The following is a 12277-nucleotide window of genomic DNA, read 5'->3' as shown; positions in this document are numbered from 1 at the left end:
ACAACCCCAGGTATTGGTTCTTGTGAGGGCTACAGAGACCCACAGGTTCTATGGTCATCTCAGATGGACTTCAGTGCCATGTGAGTTGGCCCTACTTTGGAGTTTGTGGTCCTGAGTGTGATGGAGTTGGACTCAGGTGTGATCTTTGTTCACAAGCCTCTCCTGTCACTTTTACTGGACCTGTGGTTGGCGCTGGGGTTTAGTATATACTTGGGGGACCTGAATCTCTGGACTGTCCATGTGATAGCCAGGCCTGAGCCTCAACAGACTTGCAACTCCTACCCTCTGGTTTATTGGACTTACCCCATCCAGCTAACATGGAGGTGAAGAAGGTCAACCACCACACCAGGGAGCCAAGAGTGCCTACAACTGCAAACAGGAGAATTGCATCCATCGTCCAAGTGGAGTCAAGGCACCCTCTCGATAGAAGGGTGGAGTGGACATAGCCATCCCAGAGTCCACAGAATGGATGAATAGAGTATGAATTAGAGTGGACTTACTGATAATGTATTCTGGAATTAATGTGATTAGTAGTGGAAGTAAATGTAACACTGAGATGGAGAAAGTGGACGTGGTAGCTGCTGAGGGTGGGAATGGGAAGAAGAGATATGATGTGGGGGCATTTTCAGGACTTGGAGGCATCCTGGCTGGTACTGCAGGGACAGTTACTGGACATTGTATGTCCTCGCATGGCCTACTGAGTGGACTGTGGAAGAGTGTAAACTGTAATGTAGACCATTGACCATGTGGTGCAGCAGTGCTCAGAGATGTATTCACCAAGTGCAATAAATGTCCCATAATGATGGAGGAGGTTGTGCTTATGGGAGAAATGGGGCGTGAGGGGTATATGGGGACCTCATATTGTTTTAATGTAACATTAAAAATAAATTATATTTTAAAAAAAGTATTATTGCTCCATCATTTGCATCTTTTTGTTCTTTTAATGAAATTTTGTAATCAAGACTTTCAAAATAATTTACATGATTTTGTTAAGATTTATCCTTTGATGCTTTATGTTTTGGTTCCCAGTAAAAATGATATTTTAAAATCATATTTTCTATAGAAATGGAATTAATCTTTGTATATTGGCCATAGAACTAATTTTTGTAGATTGATTTTGTATTCAGAAATCCTGCTAAGTTGACTTATTACTTCTAATAATATGTGTATATTTTTAGGTTTGCCATGTACATAGTCATCATCTGCAAATTGTGATAGTTTTATCTCTTCATTCTCAGTCTTTATGCTTCTTATTTATATTTCTTATTTTACCACATTGGCTACAACTTCCAATATAACATTGAAAAGAAGTGGTAATGGCAGACATACTTGTCTTGTTCCTAATATTAAAGGCTACCTTTTCATCATTTCATTATTAAGTATATTATTTGTTGTGAGTTTCTTGTGGATGCTCTTTTATCTGGTTAAAGGAATTCCCTTTTTGAGAGTGTAAACTACAATGTAAACTATAATCCATGTGGTGCAGCAGTGCTCCAAAATGTATTCACCAAATGCAATGAATGTGCCACAATGATGAAAGAGGTTGTTGATGTGGGGCGAGTGGGGGGGGGGGAGTGGGGTATGTGGGAACCTCTTATATTTTTTAATGTAACATTTTTTGTGATCTATGTACCTTAAAAAAAGACAATTTAATTATAAAAAAGAAAGAAGTTCCCTTTTATTCCCAACTTGCTAAGAAGTTTAGCATAAATAGATGTTAAATATTATCCATTGCTTTTTCTACTTCAATTAAAACAATTCTTTTTCCCTTAAAATGTTAAAGTAGTGAGTATATATTTCATTTATAATATTAAAGCAACCTGGCCATTACTAAGATAAACCCAAATATAAAATATTGTCTTTTATAATATATATATTAGTTTATTTCATTTGCATATATTTTGTTTAGCATTTGCTCATAGTTGTTTAGCATTTATGCTCATAGTTGAGACTAGCCTTCAGTTTTCCTTTCTTATACTATCTGTCTAATTTGGCATCATGTTTTTATTAGCTTCATAAAATGGATTAAGAAGTTATCCTTTTTATTCTCTGGAAGAGTTGATGTAGGATTGGAATTTTCTTATCCTTGAAAGTTTGATTTAAATCTATTTGAGCCATCTGGACTTGGTCATTTTTTCTCTGAGAAGATTTTTACCCACAATTTCTTTAATGGTCATAGGGAGACTAAGGTTTTCTAATCCTTAGCTACTTTAATCAGTCACATTTTTCTAAGAATTTATTCATTTGATGTAAATCTTCAAATTATTGTCATAAAATTTTTAATACTCTCTTACCTATTCATTCCTACTAACTTTTATTTGTGCTTTATGGCTTCTTTGCTTGATTTATCTTGCCAGACATTTACACGGAACAATCCTATGAACCTCTTTATTATAGTTTGATTTTTATTTCAATAATTTATTTTATATTATTACCTCCTTTAGATTTATCTGCTGTTCTTTTGCTATTTTAAGAGAGATGCTTTGCTTATTAATTTTAACCTCTTTATCTTTTTAAATTTTAATATTTAAAATTATAAATTTCTAAGTGTACCTTTACCTATATCCCACACATTATATATAATATATATCTTCATTATAATTTAGTTTTAAATATTTTAATATCCATTATGATTTGTTTAGCTTTTAAAATATTTACAAACATAAGGTATTTCTACTTACATTTCCATTATTAATTTCTAACTTAATTGCATTGTGGTCAGAGAATGTGATCTATGTAATAATAAGATTCTGAAATTTGTTGAAATTTATTTTGTACACTTCACCATGGTCAGTTTATGTAAATGTAAAAAAAGTCGTTAGTATTTTTACTCACCTCACAACCAATGTGAGACCTTAGAATGCTTTGATCCCAATTATTCACCTATCAGATTATATTCTATCATTCCTGGTAATATAGATGGTTCTCTCTTGTTTACTTAGATGCTACAAATTATACCTTATTTTTCATTTTAATACATTTAATGTTTAAATTTACCTACATAATGAGCAATATCTTTGCAATATCTTTGCTCATTATGTCTTTCTACATTACAAACTTCCTGAGGTAGAGCCATTAGGTGTTCCTGTAGTGAGGTTCTAGAACTCTCTCATTCTATCTTGGTCTGGGAATTTCTTTATTTTGCCTTTGTTCTTGAAAAAATTATTTTGCTAAGGAGAGAATTCTAGGATAACAGATATTTTCTCTGAATCTATTATTAAAGATCTTATTCTAGTGTGTCCCAGTTTCTATTGTTTCTACTAAGTGGTCAACAGTCTAGTTGGTCTATTTTGTAGAAATTTGCCTTTGCTTTGAAGCTAACTTTAAGATTTTTTTTCTTTTTGGTAATATGTAATTTCATAATGAATATATATGTGAGGGTTTCTTTATATTGATCCTTTTTGGGATTTGTTGAATGTTCTTGATTTTACATTTGGTGTCTCTGAGCAATTCAAGAAAATTCTCAGCCATGATCTTAAATATTGTCTCTTGTCTAATCTCTCTAGTATCTCCTTATAGAACTTGTGTTACATTTCTGTGAGCAGTCTTCTTGCTGTCCTCCTTGACTTCTTTAAAAAAAGATTTCTCTTCTCCCCTCCCCCCCCCACCGTTGTCTGCTCTCTGTGTCCATTCGCTGTGTGTTCTTCTGTGTCTGCTGGTATTCTTATTAAATGGCTCCAGGAACTGATCCTGGGCCCTTCTGGAGTGGGAGAGAGGCAATCATTCTCTTGCACTACCTCAGCTCCCTGATCTGCTGCGTCTCTTATTGTCTCTCCTCTGTACCTCTTTTTGTTGCATCATCTTGCCGCGCCAGCTCTCCGCCTGGACCAGCACTCCTACACAGGGCATTACTCTGCATAGGCCAGCACTCTGTGCAGGCCAGCACTCCACGTGGGCCAGCTCACTACACCGGCTGGCTTGCCTTCACCAGGAGTCCCTGGGCATTGAACCCTGGACCTCCTGTATGGTAGATGGGAGCCCAATTTCTTGAGGCACTTCTGCTTCCCCCTCCTTGACTTTTAACAATTCTTTCTTCTACTTTTTTTTTCTTTTTTGGTCTTTCTGCACTGCCATTTGGATAACTTCTCCATTTCATCATGTAGCATTCTGATTTTTCTTTCGGATTTGTCTAATTTCCTGCTTAATCCATTTATTGAGCTTTAAATTTTAATTGCATTTTCCATTTATAGATCTCCTGGTTTGTTTTTGTTGCTTTTTTAAAAAATTATTTATTTATTTTTAAAAATTACATTAAAAAAATATGAGGTCCCATTTAACCCCACCGCCCCCACCCCCCACTTCCCCCACAGCAACACTTGCTCCCATCATCGTGACACATCCATTGCACCTGGTAAGAACATCTCTGACCATCACTGCACCCCATAGTCAATGATCCACATCATAGCCCACACTCTCCCACGTTCCATCCAGTGGACCCTGGGGGGATCTACAATGTCCTGTAATTGTCCGTGAAACACCACCCAGGACAACTCGACGTCCCGAATCCGGCTCCACCTCTCATCTCTTCCTCCCATTCCCCAAACCCAGCAGCCACCATGGCTACCCTTCCCATACTCATTCCACATTTTCTCTGTGGACATTAGATTAGTTGTGTCCATTGCACATCTATGTCAAGTGGGGGCTTAGATTCCATATGGATACTGGATGCACTCCTCCTGCTTTCAATTGTAGACACTCTAGGCTCCATGGTGTGGTGGTTGACCTTCTTCAACTCCATGTTAGCTGAGTAGGGTAAGTCCAATAAATCAAAGTGTAGGAGCTGAAGTCTGTTGAGGCTCTGGGCCTGGGTGTCATATTATCAGTCCAGAGATTCAAATCCCCTAAATATATCTTAAACCCCAGCACCTATTACAATTCCTATAAAGTAGCATGGAAGTCTTGTGAAAAGAGATCCCCTCTGAGTCCAATTCCATCATGCAGAAACACAGGCTCCAAAGAAGGGCCATCTGCCATGGCAGTGAACCCCATCTGCCATGACCATAGAACCCGTGGGTCTCTTTATCCCTCAAAAGAACCAATACCTGGGGTTGTATCTACTTTGTCTGTCTCTCAGACTCTGCTCAGTTGTGCATAAGCGCATTCCTTCTGACAACCTTCAGACTCTTTTTTTAGAGACTCATAGCCTTATAATCTCATTTCTCCTTTCCATTTCCCCCTTACATTAGGTCAATCAGCATTTTGAAGTCATGTTATTATATGTAGACAGGGATATTCTGCTGATCCATATTGAACCTTTAATTCAAGGTCATTTTCTAGTTGTATCTTCAGCTGGTATGTGGTAGTGGTCCCTCGGTGCCAGGGTGGCTCATCCCCGGGTGTCATGTCCCTCGCTGGGGGGAATGCACTGCATCTACATGATGAATTTGGCTGTGAGAGTGGCCACATTTGAGTAACATGAAGGCTGTCAGGATGAAACACCCAGGCACAGTGCTACTCTAGGCCTTGTTCTTATTGCAGGTGTACAGGCTCAAAAGCATAGCCATTAGTATCAGGAGCCCACTGTTGGGCCCTCCTTCCTTCCTGGTTCTTGCCGTTGCACCTGGGGGACTGCCGCTGCTCCTCCAGGGTCCATGACAGTGACCCCCCGGCCAGGGGCCCGATACCCCCCCAGCTGTTGTTTTTAATTGTTTCCACTATGAGTATATCTAGACATTACTATATACCCTGGGCATATGCCCTGTATAACTCCCTGTCAACCCTATATATCCTGTCAATAACATCCTATATCAGTATTCCTCCGCTGCCATTGTTGAACCACTCTGTGGTCCAAAACTTCCTGTAAAGTGAATCCCAACAAATTGTCAGCTTCACAAGAGTCTTAGATCACCAAAATTCATATATACAATATACAGTACTTCCCCAGATCCACCATAAAACCTTTTCCCTTCCGCAGCGATAATCTTTTAACTTATTCATATCATATTTCCTGAAACTGATGTAGAGATTCCGAGACAATAGCTTTCAAACAAGGTGACAGCTGTACTTACTATGTGGTCCATACTTTAGGTTGTACAGTTTTCTAAATTTTTTAGTTATCCTATGTTTTGCCTTATGGTTTACATTATTAGTCTGTTGTCCCCTATATGTTTTTGGTGTAATATTACATGTTTTGTATTCATCCTCGTGTACTCTCACAAAACTCCTCTCTTGCCCCCATATTTACCTTGGTTCCATCCATTCCACATCCATTTTCCCCTCCCCTTGGGGCCCACAACACCAGCCAATCTCCATTTCCCAAGAAGCCATGTCCAGAGATACTTGCAGCAGTATTCAGGGCCTGACTTTCTCAACTGCCCTGTTGCCCTGGGAGCCATCCTTTCTCACGAGAGATACAGTTCTCTCTATTTGACGGCATTAGTCTCCTCCAGGATGTGGGTCCACCCCAACTCTCACTTCTTGGGTCTCTTCCCAATGGTACTACCCACCTTGGCATAATGAGCCTTCAGCTATTCCCCTGGAGTCCATCCCGCATCAGACCATACCCCCTAAGCATCCTAAACAGGTAACCCTCCTACTTATACTTTGATACGAGTTCCTCAACATTTTGTTCTCAACAAACAACTGACACTCTCCCATGTTCGTATGTTACCCCTCCCTCCCCCCATTTTTTGGATAATATTACCCCTCTGCCCATCCCCAGCCCCCCTCAAACCCACAAAGCCCCATCCGAAGGCAACCCCTTGCCCCCATTTTGTCCCTTCTTTGTGCTCATACTTACCGCCAGCTCATCACAGATTCCCCCCCTGCAGATGTTAACTCACATCCTTCCTCCACCCCCCGGTTTCCTGTAAGCCTCTTTTCCACGCTCTAGCTCTCTGAGGTAGTTTGCTTATTTCATATCATTGAGGTCATGTAGTATTTGTCCTTCAATGCCTGGGTTGCTTCACTCAACATAAGATTCTCAAGGTTCATCCATGTTATCACGTGTGATTGTAGTGTATTTGTTCTTACAGCTGAGTAGTATTCCATTGTGTGTATATACCACATTTTATTGATCCACTCGTCTGTTGATGGACATTTGGATTGGTTGTTTTTTTTTAACAAATTTACTTGCTTATTTTTATACTCTCATTCTTTGCTTGTATCTTACATTTTCTCTTTTATTTGTTCATTATGTTTAAAGTTTTAGAATATGTTTATGAAAGGATGATATGAAGACAACTTTGGATTTATCAACTTAAAAATGGTTTGTTTCTTCATGCTATATATCAAAGGTGATCTAAAGGCCTTCAAAAAATTATTAGCTTCTTTCTTCTGGAATTACTCATCTAACACAGTGTGATCATTTTTGTATTACTAGGACACATACTAAAAACCTTTTCTGATTTTTAAAAGCCTTTATCATGATTTTTGCTTCACCGACTTTGGGACAAATTAAAAGTCCTAAACTCTGGTGCCAGAAAACAACAACAACAACAACAACAACAACAACAACAACAAAAACCTTTACTGTGCTTCTCTTCACAAAGTGGTGCCATCACAAGAAATAATTTTCATGTTATCCACATCAGTAAGTCCTATCACTTCTCTGAATCTATCATTTAATACCTATGTCTACACACTATTACATATTTGGAGAACCTATAAAATTTGCTTCATTCCTGACTCTGTGGCAATGCTGAATTTATGCATGAACTTGAAAGCTACGGGAGGGGCGCTGGTGGTGACCTATTGAGACTGTAAACACTTATCTAGCTTTGAAGACTTACTATTAAAATAGCATTTCTTTATAAACTGATATACTGGAGAGTTGTTTTCCCTAGTTGGTCTCGAATTGATGTACCAGAAGCTGCAGCAAAGGTGTTCTCTACCACTCTGTGGGGCAGAAATTATGCAGTAAGACACCTATACAGGACTTCTTATGTCCTATAAACATATTAAATGTAAGTCTTTTATACACTGCATATGAATTCCAATATCTAAAATCTTTGAAGTTCTAATTTTTACTTTCTCTTGGCCTCACTTATGGTGACTTCTTTCCTTGTGTATCTTGTGATTTTTTTTTAAAGTGTAAAATCATGTTTCTTGGAATTTTATCTGTGGGAGCCCTTTGAGGATTGGAATCTCTTTGCATTCCTCCAGAAAGTCATTTTGTTTATTGTTCACCCCTATAGTGTCCTGACATCAAATGTAGCCTCCTATTAGACCCTTCTCCTTGTGTGGGCCCTAGGCTTAATCATTTGCCTCCCACATCCCATAAATCAATCAAAAGAAGGACAATATCTCCAGGGTTCCGTAGAAGCTATCATATGAAAGCTTTGGATCTTGCTAACCTCCCAGGGTTTTTGCTGTCACTACATTTTCAGCCTCTGGAGATACCTTAATTTCATGCCACCTAAGTGATGCATTTTTAATATTTTAAATATTTTTTAACATAGGCTTAAGTATTTTAGTTTTCTCAGAAGAGTCATTCATGTTATCATGTACACCATACCCTTAGAAACACAGGTTCACCATTTTCTAACTTACTCTCCAGTCAGTCTTTCACTATACCACTCCACTGAAACCATACTTATCAGTCAATATTTTTGATCAGCAATGATTTCCATATGGTTGAATCTGATGGTGATTATTAGTCTTGATTTTACTTGTATCTCTCACCTGGTTCCTCCTTCCTTCCCAAACAGTTCCTTCATTTGGATTTCAAGAAACCTCACTTTTGTTATTTTCCTTCTATGCCACCGGCTATGCCTTCTTGATCTCCTCTGTTGGACTCATCTCTTCTAATTTTCTCTGTATTAGAATTCTTGAAGTCTCAATCCTAGACTTTCTTCTCTATCTATATTCACTTTCCAGGTGATATCCAGTCCAAGGCTTTAAAAACATGTGTGTGCTGATAACTACCAAATTTGTATTTTCAGCCTCAATGTCTCTCAAAAACTCCAGGCTCACATTCAACTCCATAATAGTATCCTTTAGGTGTTTAGTGTCTATGAGGCAACTCAAACCTAAGATGCTTAAAACTATTCCTTTCCCCTAAAAGATAGTCTTCCTCAATTCCTCCCCCAATCATTAAATGGCATCACCATTTAACCAGGTGCCAGGAACCATTACTGATTTCTTTTATTTTCTCACACCTACCACCCAACCCATCAGTGATTCCTGTTGGCTGTACATGCAAATCTGGAATATGATCACTTCTCAAGACCATCATACAGGTCAAAGTCAATTATCTCCTGTCATCTGGACAACTATAAGACCCCCAAACTGCTCTCCCAGCTTCTGTTCCTGTCTGTTCACCACCTCTGCCACCATCACCAGCACCATCACTGCTACCTCCTGCTATAATCTCTTTTTTTCCACCCACAAATACTTATAAAAATGAAAATCTAATCATGCTGTTCTCTTACTCAGAAATCTCACACTTAGAATAAAATCTGGCCTTATTACCATGGCCAATAAGACCCTACATTATTTGGCTCCTTGTTAATTCTCTGGCCTCTTCTATTCCCTTTATGCTTCTGCCACCCTGACTTTTTCCTCAAAGAACTTGGTCCAGACTCAGAACCTTTTCTCTTGCTGTTCTCTCTACCTGAAATGTTCTTCCCCCCATTTCTTTCTGTGGTTTACTCCTTCACATCATTTAGGATTCTTCTCAAATGCCATAGAAACTAGGCCTGTCCTTACTCTCTATCACCTTATCACTATTTATTTTACATCACTTATTATTATGTGAAATTATACATAACATTTGGTTCATTGTTTACTGTTTATTTTTTCCACTCAAATGTAAACTTTGTATGGGCAGAGCCTTTGTTCATCTTATCATTCTATCCTCAGGTCCTGCAAGCATGAAAGGGCTCATAATAGATGTTCAGTAACATTGGATGACTTAAAGGTTGAATCACATTTAACCCTCACAATAACCAATGAGACAGAAATTATTGTTCCAATCTTTTAGGTGAGGAAATTGAGGCTTAGAGATGTTAAATAACTTGTCTACAGTCATGTTTAGTAAAGTGTCAAAATCAAACCCAAGTGTGTGAAGGTCTTAAACCATATTTTAAAAAATTTTTATTTTATATTTTAACTATTCATATTGAAATAATTTTAGACTTACAAAATATGCCAAAAATAGCATAGTTTCCTTATACTTTTCACCCAAGTTTCCCAAATGTTAGCACATTACCCAAACCAGGAAATTAACATCAAAACAAAGCTATTCATTAATTTAAAATCTTATTTAAATTTCACCAGTGGTCCCATTAATGCCCTTTTTCTGGTCCAGGATTCAATTCAGAATATATGTTGCATTTATGTACCATGTCTACTTAGTCTACTTCATTATGGGACAATTCTTTAGTCTTTGTCTCTCCTGACCTCGATGCTTCTGAAGAAGGCCATTTCTTAACATCAGGGTAGAGTCCATGCAGAATGCTTAGCAAAGTGCTTGGCACGTGGTAAGTTTACCTGATGTTGGGAAAATAAATAAATCTTCTTTTTGAGGAATGGAAAGAGAGCTCATGTTGTTTGTTTTATTTAGCTTGGCTGACCTTGAAGTTTTTATAAAAAACAGTGAGAGTGGCTTGCTCAAGAAAGTTGAAAAAGGAGATTTCAAAGGATTGGTGGAGATAATGGGACACCTTATGGCTCTTAAAGAACGACAGAGCAGCACTGATGAGATGTTTGAGCCCTTAAAGCAAACTCTTGAATTGCTGAAGACTTATGAGCAAGAATTGCCAGAAACAGTTTTTAAACAGCTGGAGGTCAGTGGGAAGTTTATGTTTCCTTATAAAAGAAATAGAGGGAAAGTTTCAGGATTTCAAGTCGAGTAGGATGGGTTGAAGTAAATGGAAAACAGATAACTTGGTGGTGACCTGAGGTCCATGTTTCAGAACTATATATGTAGTGTATGTATAATATCTAGCACTCTTGAAAACTAAATAAAAATGAGTTAATATAGTGCTGGAGATATTTGGGAGAATTATGGACAATCCAGCTTTTTGATTTGGAGAAAAATAAAGGCAGGTCTGGGAGATGTTAAGATGGTATAGTATAAAATATGGGGCATAAAAGAGAGACTATGGAAAGAATATGGAAAAGGGCCAGGATCACCAGAATAGAGGTTAAGATCAAGAAGGATAGTGTTAAATCAGATGTAGATGTAGGTGATGGTTGGGAGAGCAAATAACCCAGGAGATAAGTTAAGGAAGTGGGGAGCTTACAGAGAATGAGAGAATGATATCCCCCACATCATCGTATAACCTTGTAGCCTATATGAAGACACTCAGGCACGTCCCACTTCAGAACCGCAGGGGAGAGGGATACCTAACGTGAGTCTGACCATTGAGGTCTCCTCTGCAGGACCTTCCAGAGAAATGGAATAACATAAAAAAGATGGCCATCACTGTGAGGCAGGAAGTGGCCCCACTGCAGGCTAATGAAGTGACCCTGCTCCGCCAGAGGTGCACGGCCTTTGATATGGAACAGCAGCAATTCTGGGAGCAATTCCACAGAGAAGCTCCCTTCAGGTATGGACCTAAGTTGCTACTCCTGCCTCCTTTCCTTCTCACATTGAAATCATTGAGTCATTGATGACCATTCTGTTGAGTTTTTGTATTCCTTCAGGAGATGAAGAGTAGTCACCAGTCTTCCCTCCAAATTCGGTTGGTTGTTGGAAGATGGTAGTAGGCAGAGTCCTGTGGTCTTTATGGGATGGCCAAAGGTTATAAGAGTACCCTACTTTTTAAATTTTATTGTGCTAATAAATATATAATACAAAATTTCCTGTTTTAACCATTTTAAGTGTTCAACTCAGTAATATTAATTCACCACAATCCGTTACCAAAATTTCTTCACCCCAAACTGAAACTCTGTATCCATTAAGCAATAACTCTCCATTCCCCTCAGCCCTTGGTAAATTCTAATGTACTCTCTGTCTCTGTGAATTTGCTTATCCTAGATATTTCATGTAAGTGGAATCATACAAAATTTGTCATTTTGTGCCTGCCTTATTTTAGTCAACATAATGATTTCAAGGTTCATCCATATTATCACATGTATTAGAACTTCATTCCTTTCTATAAACAGAATGATATTCCATTGTTTGTATAAACCACATTTTGCTTATCTATTCATCTGTCAATGAGCATTTGGGTTGTTTCTACCTTTTGTCAATAATGCTTATATGGACATCAGTGTACAAGTATTCAAGTTCCTGTTTTCAGTTCTTTGGGGTACATACCTAGAAGTGGAATTGCTGGATCATATGGTAATTCTATGTTTAATTTTTTGAGGAGTTGACAAACTATTTTTG

At 38.2% G+C, this 12277-nt stretch overlaps 1 protein-coding gene across 4 annotated transcripts in view; it reads left to right on the top strand.

The window, feature by feature from the left end:
• DNAH9 (dynein axonemal heavy chain 9) overlaps positions 1-12277 on the top strand; it is a 357462-nt gene that overhangs the window by 70570 nt on the left and 274615 nt on the right. For all 4 annotated transcript variants that reach the window (XR_011646782.1, XM_058283466.1, XM_058283464.1 and 1 more), the window contains 2 exons: positions 10505-10727; positions 11326-11492. Coding sequence is in view for 3 of the 4 variants with exons in the window: in XM_058283466.1 (XP_058139449.1) it covers positions 10505-10727; positions 11326-11492 (390 nt within the window). In the remaining variant the exon portion in view is untranslated. The remainder of the gene's footprint in view (positions 1-10504; positions 10728-11325; positions 11493-12277) is intronic.

Source organism: Dasypus novemcinctus, chromosome 21 (assembly GCF_030445035.2).
Source record: "Dasypus novemcinctus isolate mDasNov1 chromosome 21, mDasNov1.1.hap2, whole genome shotgun sequence".
NCBI classification, from domain to species: Eukaryota; Metazoa; Chordata; class Mammalia; order Cingulata; family Dasypodidae; genus Dasypus; species Dasypus novemcinctus.
The sequence above is the reverse complement of the archived record's forward strand: the minus strand, read 5'-3'. Positions and strand labels throughout refer to the sequence as shown.